The sequence below is a fragment of the Gopherus evgoodei genome, chromosome 3 (genome assembly GCF_007399415.2).
Source record: "Gopherus evgoodei ecotype Sinaloan lineage chromosome 3, rGopEvg1_v1.p, whole genome shotgun sequence".
In the NCBI taxonomy this organism is placed as follows: domain Eukaryota; kingdom Metazoa; phylum Chordata; order Testudines; family Testudinidae; genus Gopherus; species Gopherus evgoodei.
The window spans coordinates 76220302-76240221 of NC_044324.1; the positions used below are offsets into that span (position 1 = coordinate 76220302).

A 19920-nucleotide genomic window follows, 5' to 3' on the forward strand; every position below is an offset into this window, starting at 1 on the left:
TTAAGCATGGCAGTTGATACATTCGGAAGAAACACATTTTTGCCAAGGGCATACAGCTTTTAGAAGTCAGTCACGTCTTCCTAAATTGTTCAACCTGACTGCTGCTGCCAGGAAGTAAACTGAACTGGATTGTTTTCTTGAATGGGTAGCCAAGTCCCTTCCCTGGTAGTAGGCAGGTCTGGTCCTGCCTCTTCAATTTCTGAACAGAAGATACACTCCTACAGGAATGGTAAACTTGGATATGAGAGAGAGCCTCCAGGCCCTTCATTACGGCTGAGATCATCAGCAAGGTTCATGAGCCTGCTTAAACTCCAATAGCTAGTAATTCTCACTATAAGTTAGTACAGATAGAACTGATCTACATCTTGAACCGTGGAGTAATAAGTGAACTAAAGGAATATCCCATTTTAAAAGTAAACTATAAATCCCCACTTTATAAAATTAAAGAAACTTCAATCTAAAAAAACACTTGTGTGTGAATACACATCAAACTAAAGTTATGGGGTTTTTTTCCTCCCCTTTGACTTAAGAAATTAGGGCTGAACCTCCTCACTTGCTCTAAATTCAAGTCCAGTTTTGCTTGAGGGAGTTCTGTAGAAATTGGGATAACTGAATCTATCCACAAATGCTACAGAGTATACCTGGAAGCAGCTCAGGGGCTGCTATCACAGCTCCTAATCCACTTCTATGGAAGGAAGGCAGAGTTGGCTACAGGAGTCACTTTGGCTTTGTTTATAGTACAGCATTCAAGTGCACAGGGTCCATCTAATTGTACTGCACTGAATGATGCACAAATAGGACCTGGGAATAGGTGACAGGGAATGGGTCACTTGATGATTAGCTGTTCTGTTCATTCACTCTGGGGCACCTGGCATTGGCCACTGTCGGAAGACAGGATACTGGGCTAGATGGACCTTTGGTCTGACCCAATATGGCCGTTCTTATGTAAATAACTGAGTACATCATTCCAGTCATCATTTGATTAGTTTAAGATTTTCCCTTGCACCTAGCTAGGGCTGCCCTGTCACCCTGATCATGTTCCTTCCCAGCAATATTGGCACATATATGTAACCTCCAGCTCTGCAACTCAGCCAGTGAACCACTCACTGTCTGCCAGTTACAAATCCTGCTCTGATGAACCATGTAGTTCACCAGCTAGAACTGCAGAGGTATTGATTACTGCATTCTTCATGACCCCATAGCTACCAACTTCCCCCTATCCCTAAGAGGAGACACCAATAAGGGAGCTGATAGCTGAAGGGCTGGGAGGAGCTCATTTACCAGTGATGCTCCTCCTGCTGCAGTTCCATCTGGTGAGTCAGAGGTGTCTTGCCAGCTGAGAGCCTTACTCTGATGTACCACCTACGTGCATCAGAGCAGGACTTATAGCTAGCAGACTTTCAATGGTTCACTGGCTGAGGTGGTGCAAAACTATAGGGCATTATGATGTGTCACCTAGTGGTGAGGAGCAAAGAAAAGTCTCAGCTGGCAATCCACAGCTAGATGACCTGTTGAGCTGAAGCAGTGGGAGCCCTCTCTCAATTGGTGAGCTTTGGAGGTTCATCTGAGGGACCATTTCGGCCAGCATGTTGCTTCTATCAAAGCACTCAATCATCTGAGCCTGAACTGAGTGGACCTCTAACAGTGTTTGCCCCCTACAAACTGTAGGGTAATCTGAACCAGTTGACGGCCCACCAGCAATCAACCATAGAACTTTTGAGTGAGTGTGATGCAAGGTGCATTTCAATCTTTTGAGAGGCAACAATTTTTAACCCCTACAAAAGGTCTCCAGTATGAAGCCTTAATCAGACCCTGCAGCTACCACTGGTGGTAGGCACTTAGTAAATGGAAAGCGATATTTCAAGCCCTGCCATGCACAGTAAGAGCACACTTGTTCCACTGTCTTTTAGTCCCTATGTGCCTGCAAAGCTTGTTTGTTTGTTTTACGTTTTGTTAGGGCTGGAAGGGGGTAGAGAAAGGATTTTGCACATTATACCTAGAATACCAAATTTCACCACTCTGTCGCACTTTTCCGCTGTTTAAAGTCATCATTTCAGATACCGATCTATTTTATTCCAGACCTATTACAAAAGTAATTCTGGTTATAAACAGGTAAGAGCTAAGTAAGAGTAATCTGAAAAAAACCCCAAAAACATGTTACTAATTTTTCTGTAACTGTTATTCTTTGAGATCACAGAACTGGAATGGACTTCAAGAGGTCATCTAGTCCAGTCCCATGAACTCATGGCAGGACTAAGTATAATCTAGACGATCCCTGACAGGTGTTTGTCTAACATGTTCTTAAAAATCTCCAGTGACGGAGATTCCACAACCTCCCTAGGCAATTTATTGCAGTGTTTAACCACCCTCACAGTTAGGAAGCTTTTCCTAATGTCCAGCCTAAACTGTCTTTGCTGCAATTTAAGACCATTGTTTCTTATCCTATCCTTGGAGGTTAAGGAGAACAATTTTTCCCACTGGTATCCTTCAGGGCAAGCTCTGGTGCCCACTCAAGCGCTAGTATAAGGGACCTGATTGGCCCCGTACCCTCTCAGTTCCCTCTTGGTGGCTCATTCCAACAGAAGTGCAGGAGGGTGGGTCATGGAATGAAAATGAGCAACACATATCGAAGAACAGTAGTTATGGAAAGGTTAGAAACTGTTTTTCCTTCGAGTGCTTGCTCATGTCCATTCCATGTTAGGTGACTCACAAGCGGTACCCAAGGAGGTGGGCTCAGAGTTCATGGACATGCAGATTAGCAGGAAAAAAAACCAACATCATATTGCTGAAGCAAGAGAAGCTGTTTCAACGACTATCACGGGTGGTAAGAAGGAACTGAGAGGGCACGGGGTTGTCCAGGCCCCTTATATTAGTGCATGGCACCAGAGGGTGCTAAAGCCAGCTCAACGATCCCACTGAGGGAAAAATCTCCAGCAATAGTGCATGCGGCTTACGCGCACCTAACATGGAATGGAAATGAGCACACACTCAAAGAGAAATACAAGTTATGCATTTCTGTTATCAGTAAAAATAATATTGCTTTGGCATAAGTGGCATCAGTCAACTATCCATAAAGATTTTACAAGCAAGCTTATCAAGTTTCACTAAAATTAGCTCCAGGTCATTTTGCCCACAAAAGCCCTGTAATTCACTCAAATTATTTTCCAACATGAACAGCCTTTTCTAAAGAGCATTATCCCTTACATCATCTCAATCATCCGTTTCTAGAATTCAATAACATAGCGAAGTAGTATATTAATTTTTTTTGTAACTTTGTCTTTAAATTAAAAATAGACTGAAGAGTAACATACATATGTGGAGCTATGTATTTCAATAAATATAAAGAACTTTAAACACAGTCATTATATATTTCTATTATGATCTCTCATTGTATCTAAGATGTTCAGCTCTCTAACAAATGTGTAGTTTTTCCAAAAATCAAACTTAAGAGTTGATTTACTGAGGAATGAAAAATGCAAATACAACTCCGTTTTTCGTGGATAGCTGAAAAATTAGAAGAGAAAAAATACACTCTTGCTTTATTTCAGCCTAGTAGCATAAGAATTAATGCTTTAAGAGCAGAATACTGGACAATCTGTTTTCTGCCCCTTCCCCGGGAGTATCAGACTACAGTCCAATGACGAGTGACATCACAAGACCAAAACTCTACAAGACAGCACAGCAACACAGCTCATTTGAAGATATGATAGTCTTAAGAGCTATCCTATACCTTGTGGATCCTTTAAGAAAAAGGGGAAACATAGAATTCTGAAATCAATTATCCTGTTTTTATCATTTTGGATACAAGTTGGGTGGGGAGGAGTTATCGGGGAAAAAACAGATGAAAGATTCAAATTCAGGTAAGCCTTTTATACTTTTATTTTCCAGTAGTGGAAAATGGACTAGCACAGCATTAAAGAACATAGCACAAATTTGCTTAAATGTAATGTGCTGTGAAACAGTTGCAAGTGCCATAGCAAGTCTCAAATTCACATGACTTAAAAAACAATGTATTTCCATAAATTCAGGAGAAATCACATCAGAAATAAATTTAAAAACACCTCTACCCTGATAGAATGTGACCGAACACAAATTTGAATATAACGCGGTAAAACAGCGGGGAGCCCCGGACTCCAGGCTCTTTAAAGTGCCACCTGAGCCCTGCTGCTTTACCTCATTATATCCGAATTTGTATGGCGCCCTGGGCCCTTTAAATGACCACCCGAGCCCTGCTGCCAGAGCTCCTGCAGTGATTTAAAGTGCCCAGGGCTCCCTGCAGTGGCTGGCACACCAGGCCCTTTAAATCCCCACTGGGGCTCTGGCAGCCAGGCTCAGGGGGTGATTTAAAGGGCCAGAGGCTCCAGCCGCTGCAGGGAGCCCCGGGCCCTTTAAATCCCCACCCAAGCCCTGCTGCCGGAGCTCCAATGGTGATTTAAAGGGCCCGGGGCTTCCCGCAGCGGCTGGAGCACCGAGCCCTTTAAATCACAACTGGGGAAGCCGGACCGGACCAAACCCGATATAACGCAGTCTCACCTATAAGGCGGTGAGATTTTTTGACTCCCGAGGACCACGTTATATCGGGGTAGAGGTGTAATTAAAAATTTACCACCATCAGGCAGTTCGTGACCAACTTAATTTCCCTCACTTCCCATACCATCCTCATATTTCCTTTGCCATGGATACCAGGGCATCAGCCTCCTGACAGCCAGTTTGCTATTCAGTTACTGCTGTTGCTGTTTGGTGTACAAGAAAAAAAATATATAGTTGCAAGAGAAGCTTGAAGACTGGCAAAATAGCTGTGGCAAGCATGAATTACTGACTCACATGGTTACTCCAGTGTAAACAGCTCATCTAGGATCAGGGAGATCAAGGCAGTGTGAATGCAGAATATACATATGAACACATTAGTTCAATTTATTTCCGTCTGCAAAACAGCTGCAGAGAGACCAGGGTTGAGAGATCTTTTAATGATGATTTCTCCTACTGTATCTTACGTGGCTTATTGTGTCACCATATCTGTGTTTTTAAGGAACTTGTGACAGATTTACAATTTCAGGCAGTGTCCTATCTGCTCCATATTAGCCATAATCACTAAACCAATTTTCCATCATCTAGCAGTATAAGTTTGAAAAATGTAATCAAATATAAAAACTATGGAAAATCCAATTAGCTCAGTTCCACCTAGAACTGGGATTTCTGCAATAAATCAAAACTTAGGTTTTTCTTTTAAAATACAAGAAAAATGAATTGTCTTCTAGTCAAGAAACAGCAGAGTAAGTGGTCCCACCATCTGAGCTGAAGTCAGACTAATACTGTATTTTGAATTTTTACATGATTTACTATAAGATGTCACCCCACAAAGCAGATGGTCCCACAAAAAGAAAAAAGTTGGAAGTAGTCTTAGTGCTCTTAAGCCTTACAGGCAATATTCCATTTTGCCCATGTGTACAGAGAAAACAGTGTGGTTCCCTCAAACTTCCATCCTTTAACCTCAAATCCTTGATCTCCTCTCTCCCGCATAGGGTCAGACGTACACCTGGCCTTCAGTAACATAGCTTAAAGGCAGCTAACCACTGCCAATTTTTCAGACATCCAGCTTCTATAGCTTTATCATAGGTTGCGTCTACCACTGCCTATCACCAAGAGCTGGAATGGAACACTATATATACACATACTAACTAACTCACCCCTCCAGCAATGGTTTCCTCTGAAATGCTACGAAAACATACTCTACTTCAAAAATCTTTGAGAATTAGACTTATGGAGCAAAACACAGTTTTGTATATTTTCAGGGATACTTGTTTATGTACCAATTATGCAACCGGAAAAATATTTTAGCCATTAGTATAAAAGCAGTATTGTGAGATATTATTCAAATAACTACTAAAAATCTGGCCCTGAATCATGATGGCCCTATGGATGCAGAAAGAACTGCGGTGTGAAACACCTCAGGACTTTACTGCAAATATTTACTAGATTGAAAAGTAACAGCTGCTCATAAGACTACTTGACAAAGATCACTTTTTAATACTTCTCTTTACCCCAGCAATTGACTTTTGGAACTACTTTAACTGAGGAGATACCCAAATCTTGTGCTCACTGAATAAAGAACGGAGTAGTACTAAGAGAACAAGGAAGCTGGAAAAATGCTGTGACCCCTAGGATGGCACAGTGGAATAGCCCACAATATACCAGGAGCAAAGGAAAGGAAAAGAAGGGACAGAAGCTGAAAGTATTTAAAGATTCTGGAAAACAAACAGCCCTGACATTTAGGACAAATGTAAAATTTCTACTCACAAAATCATCCTCTCCTTCAGTTAAACCATAGTTAGGTAGCACAGCTCCTTCCATTGTGTTGCTCTTGAATACTCCTCTAATTTTGCTGCCTAATCTGCTGATTGCAAACGATTCTCCTCTTTTCTGTGTGGCCCTAAGGATTATACAAAAACAAAATTCACAGTATAGGCAAATTGTAGTACTAGCCACTGTATATAATTTAGAGATAAGAGTGAGAATTGGATCAAGTATGGAACTGATGTGTAGGTTTACACCTTTTAGTATTATAGATTCACTGTCTGTATTGCTTATTACAGAACAATTTACAATTGATCAGTAAAATCCATCTGCTAGGGAGGAAGAAAATGATTTTAAAAAAGCATTTCCAGGACATGGATTAAAATTTCAGCTATAAACTAACACTGATGTTCTTATTACAGCATTACTTTGGAATGAAACACACAGAACAATCTATTTTCATAACACTAATTTCCTAAGACAACTTGTTTAATTAAAAGATTGCAAGGAATGACAACCTTTTCAGCAAATGATTATAGCAACACAGTCTGGGCATCAAAGCATTCATCCATATTTGTCAAGTACTGCATGTTTAAACACACTATTTTCTTTACAAACATCAAGGCATTTATACAGACACGTGATGCAAGATGGACTGTGACTTACTTCAAAGCAGCAGGGAAAGTAGGCAGAAAGCCAGGCGGGAGGGTCAGAACTTACAAAACATGAAGGAAAACAGAAGCAGATGAAGACTCCTAGCTAAAGAAGGCAATTGGCCCTAGAAATGAAGGCTTGATGCAAATTTAAGTCTTGTTCCAAGCTAGAACTACTTATGATAAAGAGTATCCAAAGGCAGAAAGTTCAAGTAAAAAGGGCAGAGGCGTTAGGCATGAAGTCTGCATTCTTCATTATAGACACGTTACAGCACATCAATGCATGCACGCCATATATACCGCCCTTATACCAGACCTGAAAAAGAAATCTTTTATTTCTTGTACTAGAAATGTACAAATTAATAGTCTAAACAAACCCTATTGAGACAGGAGGAGACATGTTCCTGATGAATATAGCTATCTGAGGTTTTCATAAAGCTTGTTACAAATCTGTAAGATGAACTGTAAAACTGAGAATTGTGAAAAAAGTGGATACCTCATTTGGGATTCAAAGAAGTAATGAACATTTTAACAAACTAAAAGCATTCCATGTTTATTTTCTAATTATATTTGCTTATAATTTTGCCAAAGTTTAACCATTTGTACTGAGTTTTTTCAGACAGGCATCTGCCTCAGGCTGAATTTTGTGGATGAAGTCAGCCAAAACCATTCTGCCATTTCCAAGAACGAGGCTAGAAGAAAATGTATGGTTTTGCCAATGTTAAAATAATTGAGAAAGTCTAGCGCCCCACGTTTTGGAACAGGAACTTGATGTTTGCCGTGGGGTTTATGTCAGGAACATGACTTTCGCTGTCCCTGACAAAATTTGGCCCAATTATAAGTCTTCACAATCATGGATTGAAGCTACTCAGCAGAGACTTGATAGAGTTTCATAGTTAGAATCTCTGAAGATTCCATCAGCACTGAGCATGATCTAGGCCCAGGGCTGCTGCAGGCCCAAGTGGAGCTGGGCACCATGACTGAGAGCATAGAGCCTCTCTCTCCTTTGCTCTCAATGACCCCGTGTTGGATGCAGGTAAAGCGGAGGAAGGAGATGCCTGATATTCTAATCCCCGCCCCTTTTTTTTTTTTTAAAGTGATAGGATCTGGAAGCATGTGACAAGGAGCAAGGAAAAAACTCTGAGTAAAGTCTACAAAATAACCAGCACACTATCAGCAATAAAGCTTTGAGACATACTACGCTAAGGTTAATATGAGAGAACAAAATAGGTAAAGGCCAAGAAGATTTTGTATATTTTAATATTTGAGTGTATAAGAAATAGTCATTAAACCAAGACCAATACACTCTTTGCTAAAAACTTAGAGAATGAACATGCAATTAATTTGCTGTTTCAAATGAATTTAACCCAAAAAGAGTTTACATGTATTTAAAAATGAAACAGTCAATGTCTGTGATAAAGGCAGTATGATGCAGTCATGATGGATGCAATTTAACACTAACAGGCAACAATTATGGCACATTATCTTGACTTACCGAAAGTCATCCAAACTCAGGCTACCTCTGCAACAACAGGTACAAGAAATTAACCCACAAGGAGAGAGAGTCCCAGAGACAGAGAGAGATTTATTTAAAGCAAAACCAAACAGCCAAGAACTTTCATTGCAATTAGCATGACTGCTGTTGTATTTATAAAGGTGTCTATCAATTTCCAGACAAATATTCTCAAAATATCATGTAAATGTCCAAAAGTTACCAGAGACCAATCAATACACATGTATTTGGTTGGGATAGTTGCACTTGATTTTTAGACCCCAATTCTTAAGTGTGTTTGTGACATTAAGCATTTAAATAATTCCAGGTCTTAAAAGGGACTATCCTCATTCCTAAAGTTAACTATGTACATAAATGCTTGAAAATTCAGAATCTTAGGCTGTAATTCAGGTTTGATTCATACAGGAATGTACCCTGCTTGATAGAGGCTTTAAAGAAAAAATGTTTTCTGGGAAAAATTTGTAGACATTTTATAAAAGAATTAAATAGTTTGTAAAGAACTTTAAAGATGCAAAGGGCTTTTTATGTTGATTCACAGATTTTAAGGACTGAAGGGACCATTTAATTATCTAGTCTGACTTTTTGCATAATATGGGCTGTAACATTTTCCCAGTAATTCCTGCATCAAGCACAATAACTTGTGGTTGAACTAAAGCAAATTCATGCTAAAACCAGTAATAACCAATAATTTCTCTTTAAGAACATTGTTTCTGATATGCGGGAGCCCTCACATACTGGATAGACAGAGTACAGGAAGAAGAAAAAAATACTACACTTATAACAGTGTTTTAAACATACCAACTCATTCTACAATGTCTCAGACTGTTCTTTAGTCATGTTACTTGCGAAACTTGAATTATGTTCAGCCAAATGGAACATGAGACTGAAGTATAAATAGTACACAACATAACTTGACAATGATATTGGCCACCTTTTTGGGCCTCCACTTGGCAAATTGGTACTGTATTTTGTTGTGTTTCTGATGCATTAAAAACCAGCATGTCTACATTTTTAATATACTTTTCTGTATACCTCTGCCACACAGAGATAAAGCAGGTACACCCAAAGGTTTGGGAATCTGGATATACTGTATGGTTTTTGTTTTTTTAAAGCTTAGCCATATTGGAAGCACTTAAAAAAATTCAGAATTGAAAAGATACTAATTTTTTCTTCCCAAACCCCAAGATCATAGGTATTTTAAAGTAATCAGATTCAGAGCTTAAATCTGTTATATCCATTAAATATTAGTGGGAGAAATTGTTACAGTTTGCACAGGATCCTATTAAGCTGAAATATCTCACATGGCTGGTTTCTACAGTTACTGGAAAAAATGATTCAACATGGAAGTGCTCAAACACTACAGAGTCAACTTTCTATTTTGCTTTCTCCAAAGCTTTCTGTGTAACTCACTATTGCCATGTTATCTTAATGTTATTGGGCATGTCCTTAGTTTGAGGGCTTTTTTCACTCTGACATATCAAAAATAAAGGATTGTATTTCTGAATCTCATACCATTTTTTAAAATAAAAGAGCAATAAAAACAAACACTTTAAGCGAAATATTCCTTCACGTATTACTTGCTGCTCTGTAAGTAATCTACAAATTTAAAACTAAGTTTAGAAATCTAAATAAGTTAACATTGAACAGTAGTGTATTGAGCAGAAGATTCAATCATATAAACCAGGGATCGGCAACCTTTGGCATGCGGCCCACTAGGCACATCCCTCGTCCCGTGCCGCTTCGCGCAGCCCCCATTGGCCTGGAGCGGCGAACTGCAGCCAGTGGAAGCCGCGATCAGCCGAACCTGCGGACACGGCAGGTAAACAAACAGGCCCAGACTGTCAAGGTGCTTACCCTGGTGGGCCATGTGCCAAAGGTTGCCGATCCCTGACATAAACAAACATTTTAAAACTTTCAACTACAGAAATGTATTAAAAGGTTTAACACACCTACCTGCTAAACCTTGAATTGCGTGTTGGGGATTCAGCTCCTCTTAAGAGCTGCCTGAAATACTAAAATAGAACAGTTAATATGCAAGTAAGTGCTGACTACGTTTTCTATTTTTTTCATTCTACTATCTCTTTACTAGTAGTTTACAGCTGTAAATATCAATAGCTAACTATGTTTCTTGCTTCTAACTTCACATCTCTGAGTATTTAATATTAGAAACACTATACAAGTCTCTGCAGTTGAGATGTTGTATTTCATATAAGACTACTTACAAGCATCAGTTCTAATGAACTTACAACATAATTTATGCTTTCCCAAGGGCACTCTGACAGGGCTTTCTACTAAAACTATGTCTTCACTATAAATATTGCAGCACCACAGTTGCACCATTGCAGCAGTGCCACTACAGGACTTCAGTGTAGACAATCACTGTAGTGATGGGAGGGGTTCTTCCATCACTGTAATTAAACCACTTCCCCAACAGGTGGGGGCTAGATCAATGGAAGACCTATATCGTAGGTTAACTCAACTTAACTACGTGGCTTGAGGGACTCTTCACACCCCTGAGCAATATAGCTAGGTCATCCTAACTTTTTAGTGTTGAATTGATACAAGTCCTGAAGTGCTATTATAGTCTGAAAAACAATAAGAAGAAAATTGTGTTCCACATGTATTATATTTCAACTAGTTCTAGATAGAAATTGCAACTATACAAGTAGAAGAAAAGCCTTTTTCTAAAAGAAAAGTTAGTGCTGCAAACGCAACTTAATATCTGAAAAGGAAGTTTTATTCTTTAAGGCTCTTGCATCATCAAAAATTCTGGAGCTGGAACTAATCAACAATTCTGTTGATGTGAAAGCTACTAAGAACCTAGCTCCCTTTAGGAGGCCATTTCTACTCCACAAACTTATGTCGATGCAAGTTATGTCATCATAAAGTTGTCACTGTTAGCACATCACTTGTGTGATTGCATACTTGGCTCCTTGCATTGGCACTACATGTACTCACAAGGAGTGTTTGCACTGATGCGTGCAGCAGAGCACCACGGGCAGGTATTCCCAGTGTGAAACCCACCACAGTGCAGCGCTCTGTCTTTTGGAAGGGCTTGGTGGGGCCAAAACAAGTTGCACAGAGGTAACGAGGAGCGTGAGGTCAATTTTGCAGTGCACAACTGTCTCCTCCCATATCATCATCTGTAAACCATAATTTTTGCACCTTTTCCAAAATTCCACAAACTCACACAGCCCTCCTTGCTGCCTACCATCTCTGACAGAAGCATGAAGCCTACACAGCTCTGCACTGCCATGAGTGTTCGAAAAACAGAGCACACAATCATGAATTATTTGCAGAGCTGCAAGAACCACCGAATTGGTGGGGAACATGATGATTTCTTGGATGCCAGATTGCTGTGGGACATAGTGAGAACCAATTCAAAGTTGCTGGCATTCATGAAGTAGCTACAGATGGGCCCAAGAAACGATCACTGACTGGTGGGACTGCATCACAATGCAGGCTTGGGGGGACACGCAGTGGTTGCAGAACTTTTGGGTGCACAAGGCAATATTCCTGAATCCATGTGTCGAGCTTACCCCAGCCCTCTACTGCACGGACATCAAAACGAGAGCTGCACTGACAGTGGTGAAGCAAGTGGCAATCACACTGTGGAAACTTGGAATGCCAGAATGCTACCAGTCAGTCAGAAATCAATTTGCAGTCAGGAAATACATTGCAGAGGCTGTTGTCATACAAGTGTGCAGAGCCATTAATTGCCTCCTACTGCACAGGATTGTGACTCTCAGCAATGTGCAGAATGTAGTGGATAAATTTGTACCAAAGGGGTTCCCAAACTGTGGAGGAGTGATAGATGGCATGCAGATCCCTATTTTGGCACCAGGACCACCTTGCCACAGACTACATCAACCGAATACGCTAATTTGCTATAGTTATGCAAGCACTGGTGGATCACTGGGGGTGCTTCGCTGACATCAATGTGGCTGGTCAGAGAAGGTGAATGATGCTTGCATCTTTAAGAACACAGAACTACTCAGACAACTACAAGCAGGGACTCTCTTTCCCAACAGCAATCCTGAGGGATCCAGCCAATCCGTTGTTCCTCTGGCTTGCGAAGCTGTACATCAGCCATCTCGACAGCATCAAGGAATGATTCAACTACTGGTTCAGCAGGTGCAGAATGACAATTCAATGTGCTTTTGATCAATTAAAGGGACACTGGTGTTGTTTATTCACAAGATTGGACCTCATGAGAAAAATATCCCAATGGTTGCAGCTGCCTACTCTGTCCTGCATAATATTTATGAAGCAAAGGGGGACACTTTTCTGCTGGTATGGAGGGCAGAGATGGAGTGCTCTCTGCTGAGTTTGAACAGCCAGACACAAGGGCTACTAGAAGAGCTCAACATGGAGCTATACTGCTTAGGGCGGCTTTGAAAGACCATTTTAACAGTGAGCCACAGAAATGTATTTAGTTGTACTGTGTTCTACGTCACCCTGCTCTTTTGTGGCCTGTTACGAACTGTGAGGTGATTGCTGTATGTTTAGGAATACAACATTGTCAATACATCTATTAATTTTGTTGGTGTTTTATCCTGTGAGTTCTGTCACACTGTTAGTAAGATGTAATTGATTGCTTAAGAGGTCTGAAAGTACTCGGTAGCAGATGTTGCAAACTAATAATACAACAGACATTTATTTTGTAACAGAATTCACTGTAAAGAAGAAATCATGACATTTTAAAACAAATACATTTAAAACTTACTAATACTTAAGAGAACAGAACTTATGAAGCAGACAGAACATTCATGTCCATTTCAGCTATTCCTACGCCAACTTTGGTTTTCACAGGTCAGCATACACAAAGCTGTGATTGTCTAATGTCCACGGGGTGGAGTAAAAGAAAAAAGTAACTACAAAGAGAGATTTTAAGTGAGCACAAGTAATGATGCATAAAAGTTAGAAATGGTTATAAGAAAAATAAAGATAAAATGCTCTCTAGTGCCTACCTTAAACTATACTTGATTCAAAGTGAAGTCCTTACTACATCCTTCTAGCAGCAATACTAACCAAAATTTTCAGGTCAGGCCCCTCCTCAAAGTCCAGCAGCTGTTTCCAGGTCTTAGAATCACAGAATATCAGGGCTGGAAGGGACCTCAGGATGTCATCTAGTCCAACCCCCTGCTCAAAGCAGGACCAATTCCCAACTAAATCATCCTAGTCAGGGCTTTGTCAAGCCTGACCTTAAAAATCTCTAAGGAAGGAGAGTCCACCACCTCCCTAGGTAACCCATTCCAGTGCTTCACCACTCTGAGTGAAAAAGTTTTTCCTAATATCCAACCTAAACCTCCCTCACTGCAACTTGAGACCATTACTCCTTGTTCTGTCATCAGGTACCACTGAGAACAGTCTAGATCCATCCTCTTTGGAATCCCCTTTCACGTAGTTGAAAGCAGCTATCAAATCCCCCCTCATTCTTCTCTTCTGCAGACTAAACAATCCCAGTTCCCTCAGCCTCTCCTCATAAGTCACGTGCTCCAGCCCCCTAATCATTTTTGTTCCCCTCCGCTGGACTCTTTCCAATTTTTCCACATCCCTCTCGTAGTGTGGGGCTCAAAACTGGACACAGTACTCCAGATGAGGCCTCACCAATGTTGAATGGAGGGGAATGATCACGTCCCTCGATCTGCTGGCAAGGCCCCTACTTATACAGCCCAAAATGCCGTTAGCCTTCTTGGAAACAACGGCACACTGTTGACTCATATTCAGCTTCTCGTCCACTGTAACCTCTAGGTCTTTTTCTGCAGAACTGCTTCCTAGCCATTCGGTCAAAAGTCTGTAACAGTGAATGGGATTCTTCCGTCCTAAGTGCAGGACTCTGAACTTCTTCTTGTTGAACCTCATCAGGTTTCTTTTGGCCCAGTCCTCTAATTTATCTAGGTTCCTCTGTATCCTATCCCTACCCTCCAGCGTATCTACCACTCCTCCACGTTTAGTGTCATCTGCAAACTTGCTCAGAGTGCAGTCCACACCATCCTCCAGATCATTAATGAAGATATTGAACAAAACCAGCCCCAGGAACGACACTGGGGGCACTCCGCTTGAAACCTGCTGCCAACTAGACATGGAGACGTTGATAACTACCCATTGAGCCCAACGATCTAGTAAGCTTTCTATCCACCTTATAGTTCAATCATCCAGCCCATACTACTTTAACTTGCTGGCAAGAATAGACTCATAGACTAGGACTGGAAGGGACCTCGAGAGGTCATCAAGTCCAGTCCCCTGCCCGCATGGCAGGACCAAATACTGTCTAGACCATCCCTAATAGACATTTATCTAACCTACTCTTAAATATCTCCAGAGATGGAGATTCCACAACTTCCCTAGGCAATCTATTCCAGTGTTTAATTACCATGACAGTTAGGAACTTTTTCCTAATGTCCAACCTAAATCTCCCTTGCTGCAGTTTAAGCCCATTGCTTCTTGTTCTATCATTGGAGGCTAAGGTGAACAAGTTTTCTCCCTCCTCCTGATGACACCCTTTTAGATACCTGAAAACTGCTATCATGTCCCCTCTCAGTCTTCTCTTTTCCAAACTAAACAAACCCAATTCTTTCAGCCTTCCTTCATAAGTCATGTTCTCAAGACCTTTAATCATTCTTGTTGCTCTTCTCTGGACCCTCTCCAATTTCTCCACATCTTTCTTGAAATGCGGTGCCCAGAACTGGACACAATACTCCAGTTGAGGCCTAACCAGCGCAGAGTAAAGCGGAAGAATGACTTCTCGTGTCTTGTTTACAACATACCTGTTAATGCATCCCAGAATCACGTTTGCTTTTTTTGCAACAGTATCACACTGTTGACTCATATTAAGCTTGTGGTCTACTATGACCCCTAGATCTCTTTCTGCCATACTCCTTCCTAGACAGTCTCTTCCCATTCTGTATGTGTGAAACTGATTGTTCCTTCCTAAGTGGAGCACTTTGCATTTATCTTTATTGAACTTCATCCTGTTTACCTCAGACCATTTCTCCAATTTGTCCAGATCATTTTGAATTTTGACCCTGTCCTCCAAAGCAGTTGCAATCCCTCCCAGTTTGGTATCGTCCGCAAACTTAATAAGCGTACTTTCTATGCCAACATCTAAATCGTTGATGAAGATATTGAACAGAGCCGGTCCCAAAAGAGACCCCTGCGGAATCCCACTTGTTATACCTTTCCAGCAGGATTGGGAGCCATCAATAACTACTCTCTGAGTACGGTTATCCAGCCAGTTATGCACCTACCTTATAGTAGCCCCATCTAAATTGTACTTTCCTAGTTTATCTATAAGAATATCATGCGAGACCGTATCAAATGCCTTACGAAAGTCTAGGTATATCACATCCACCACTTCTCCCTTATCCACAAGGCTCGTTATTCTATCAAAGAATGCTATCAGATTAGTTTGACACGATTTGTTCTTTACAAATCCATGCTGGCTATTCCCTATCACCTTACCACCTTCCAAGTGTTTGCAGATGATTTCTTTAATTACTTGCTCCATTATCTTCCCTGGCACAGAAGTTTCTGTAGTTTCCTGGGTTGTTTTAATTTCCCTTTTTATAGATGGGCACTATATTTGCCCTTTTCCAGTCTTCTGGAATCTCCCCCGTTTCCCATGATTTCCCAAAGATAATAGCTAGAGGCTCAGATACCTCCTCTATTAACTCCTTGAGTATTCTAGGATGCATTTCATCAGGCCCTGGTGACTTGCAGGCATCTAACTTTTCTAAGTGATTTTTTACTTGCTCTTTTTTTATTTTATCTTCTAAACCTACCCTCTTCCCGTAAGCATTCACTATATTAGACATTCCTTCAGACTTCTCAGTGAAGACCGAAACAAAGAAGTCATTAAGCATCTCTGCCATTTCCAAGTCTTCCGTTACTGTTTCCCCCTCCTCACTGAGCAGTGGGCCTACCTTGTCCTTGGTCTTCCTCTTGCTTCTAATGTATTGATAAAAAGTCTTCTTGTTTCCCTTTATTCCCATAGCTAGTTTGAGCTCATTTTGTGCCTTTGCCTTTCTAATCTTGCCTCTGCATTCCTGTGTTATTTGCCTATATTCGTCCTTTGTAATCTGACGTAGTTTCCATTTTTTATATGGCGCCTTTTTATTGTGTAGGTCACGCAAGATCTCGTGGTTAAGCCAAGGTGGTCTTTTGCAGGAGTGAAATCAGGAAGACCAAAGCACACTTGAAGTTGCAGCTAGCAAAAGATGTTAAGAGTAACAAGAGAGGTTTCTTCAGGTATGTTAGCAACAAGAAGAAAGTCAAGGAAAGAGTGAGTCCCTTACTGAACGAGGGAGGCAACCAAGACTCTATGGAAGACTCTATAAAAAGCTTTGCCAAAGTCAAGGAATAACACATTCACTGCTTTCCCCTCATCCACAGACCCAGTTATCTCCTCATAGAAGGCAATTAGGTTAGTCAGGCATGACTTGCTCTTGGTGAATCCATGCTGACTGTTCCTGATCACTTTCCTCTCCTTTAAGTGCTTCAGAATTGATTCCTTGAGGACCTGCTCTGCTCCATGATTTTTCCACGGACTGAGGTGAGGCTGACTGGCCTGTAGTTCCCCAGATCCTCCTCCTTCCCTTTTTTAAAGATGGGCACTACATTTGCCTTTGTCCAGTCATCTGGGACCTCCCCCATTCGCTATGAGTTTTCAAAGATAATGGCCAATGGCTCTACAATCACATCTGCCAACTCCTTTAGCACCCTTGGATGCAGCACATCCGGCCCCATGGACTTGTGCTGGTCCAGTTTTTCTAAATAGTCCTGAACCATTTCTTTCTCCACAGAGGGCTGGTCACCTTCTCCCCATACTGTGCTGCCCAGTGCTGCAGCCTGGGAGCTGACCTTGTTTGTGAAGACAGAGGCAAAAAAATCATTGAGTACATTAGCTTTTTCCACATCCTCTGTCACTTGGTTGCCTCCCTCGTTCAGTAAGGGACTCACTCTTTCCTTGACTTTCTTCTTGTTGCTAACATACCTGAAGAAACCTCTCTTGTTACTCTTAACATCTCTTGCTAGCTGCAACTTCAAGTGTGCTTTGGCCTTCCTGATTCCACTCCTGCATGCCTGAGCAACATTTTTATACTCCTCCCTGGTCATTTGTCCAATCTTCCACTTCTTGTAAGCTTCTTTTTTGCATTTAAGATCAGCAAGGATTTCACTGTTAAGCCAAGCTGGTCGCCTGCCATATTTACTATTCTTCCTACACATCGGGATGGTTTTCTCCTGCAACCTCAATAAGGATTCTTTAAAATACAGCCAGCTCTCCTGGACTCCTTTCACCATCATGTTATTTTCCAAGGGGATCCTGCCCATCAGCTCCCTGAGAGAGTCAAAGTCTGCTTTTCTGAAGTCCAGGGTCTGTATTCTGCTGCTCTCCTTTCTTCCTTGTGTCAGGATCCTGAACTCGACTATCTCATGGTCACTGCCTTCCAGGTTCCCATCCCATCTTCTCAAGTAGAAAGAGTGAAATCGCCAGGGAGAGAGAGGTCACCTGTGACGTTTGACTCTCTTTTTATAGTTTCAGTCCCCCTTTCGAAAAGCATTTCCAGCTGAGCATAAGGAGACAGCATGTCTGGTGTGGAAGGAGGCTTCCTGCTGGGTTCTTTAACCTGTGTATGTTCAGAAGTAGTTTTCCTCTTGTTTCCTCTCTTCCCCTCTTTCTGCTTGATGACTACATATACTGCTTAAATGCAAATTAAGGAAAACACTTTCCTTTGCTTAGGACATCCCTGTTTGATGACTTCTCCCTGGGGCTAAGATCATCAGACAGGGGAATTTTATAACTTCACGTACAAAGTTCCTACATATATTTTACCAAGATAAGACTGACCTGTGAGTTATTAGCTTTTAAATGATATCTTACAGGGCATGTTTTGCACAAAGATTATTACAGTGGTGTGTACGTTGTGAATACACCTGTGCATTCCATCATGCCACCCCCCAAGTCCTCTTCTTTCTCCTTCTTATTCTGATCAGACGTTCTGTAAGTATGGAGGTAGAGTACCGCAAGGCTGCAATAGCAGCAGCTGCAGAAAATAAACACACAGAGATACCACTGTCAATATATTTACTACAGAAAGCAAAACTGCAGAACTCACTCCCCCTGCTCCCCTGAAGTTTCAAGCACTACATGCTCATTCTCACTTTTGTTTGCAATTGCTTGTGCATGGCACCAGTCACAGCATCAGCCATTGTGAGTATGGCCAGCTGGGGATGAGGGAAATGAGGAGGGAATTGCTTGGTTGCATGAAACTAGTAGCATAGGGCACTAGCACTGAATGCTGGCAACATTTTCCACAGGAGTTGGTGATTTTAGCTGATATTTCATTCCTGAGGGTAACAAAGGGAGAAAGAGCACAGCTGCTGTTAGAGTCCTGAAGCTGCCCAGGCCCATATGCCACTAGCGTGTGTACTGCAATGGTGTACTGCAAAGTTATTGCTAACTGGCATGGGAAAGTGTCCTATGGCAGAAGAAGATATAAGGCAGTCCTCCCTAGAAACCTTCAGCAGAGGAGTACCTCCATGAAAGTTTCACTGAGACCTCTCAGGAGGATTCAAGGGACATCCTATGTATATAAACAAACTGCTCCACTTGGTCCCCCCTGCCTAACTCTAGAGAGGATTGAAAAGCAGATAGCAACTCTACCTCTCTTGATTGTTCCATTACCTCTTCTAGCATAAGTAAATTAATCAACAGTCAAAAGCTGTGTCCTCCTATTGTATGGGGGCGGGAGGGGAAGAGGATGGGAGTGTATCCCTGTAATGAAAAAAATACACACTTACCTGAGGTTTCTTCCCTTGCATCAGACTTGACCATGCTCAATTGGCAGGACTGTGGTAGATCCCCCAGTTGCCTGTCCCACCTCCTCCTCCTCCTCCTCATTGTTCATGACCGAGGCCTGGGACTCAGGCTCCTCGAAGGTATTGCGAGTGTTGTGCTAGGTGGTAGTGGGGTCTCCGCCAAATATGGCATGCAGTTCTTTGTAAAAGTAGCAGGTCTGTGGCTTGGCATCAGATCGATTGTTGGCTTCCTGGTATGTCTTCCACAGCTCCTTCGCTTTTAGATAGCATTGCTGCTGGTCCTTGTCATACCCGTCTCCTGCATCCCTCGAGCAATCTGTCCATGCTTTTATGGCTGGTTCAGAGCTGTGCCAGCACAACCTTTTGTCCCTACAGGCCCAAGAAAGCCAATATCTTCTGTCCATTCCAGGTAGGAGTGTGTCTGGAATGTGCAGCTGACACATCAGCTGGGCAGTTGCACTCAATAATGGAGAGTTGCTAGGTGTGATTACCAAGCTGGGCATTCAGGAAAAGGAATTTCAAAAATTCATGGGGTTTTTAACAAGGGGGGGTGGGGCTTTCAGTCCCTGTGACCCATAGGTAGTGGAGTTCACAGTGGTGACTACAGCAGTCAGCATGAGGCATTGTAGAACAGCTGCT

General features: G+C 41.7%; 1 protein-coding gene across 4 annotated transcripts in view; it reads right to left on the reverse strand.

Annotated features, from left to right (window-relative positions):
- SNX14 (sorting nexin 14) overlaps window positions 1-19920 on the reverse strand; it is an 86932-nt gene that overhangs the window by 33263 nt on the left and 33749 nt on the right. For 3 of the 4 annotated variants that reach the window (XM_030555873.1, XM_030555870.1, XM_030555874.1), the window contains 3 exons: window positions 10414-10472; window positions 8443-8469; window positions 6298-6430 (listed from right to left, as the gene is read on the reverse strand). In XM_030555873.1, the coding sequence (XP_030411733.1) occupies window positions 6298-6430; window positions 8443-8469; window positions 10414-10472 (219 nt within the window). The remainder of the gene's footprint in view (window positions 1-6297; window positions 6431-8442; window positions 8470-10413; window positions 10473-19920) is intronic. The other variant, XM_030555872.1, reaches the window with a different exon arrangement.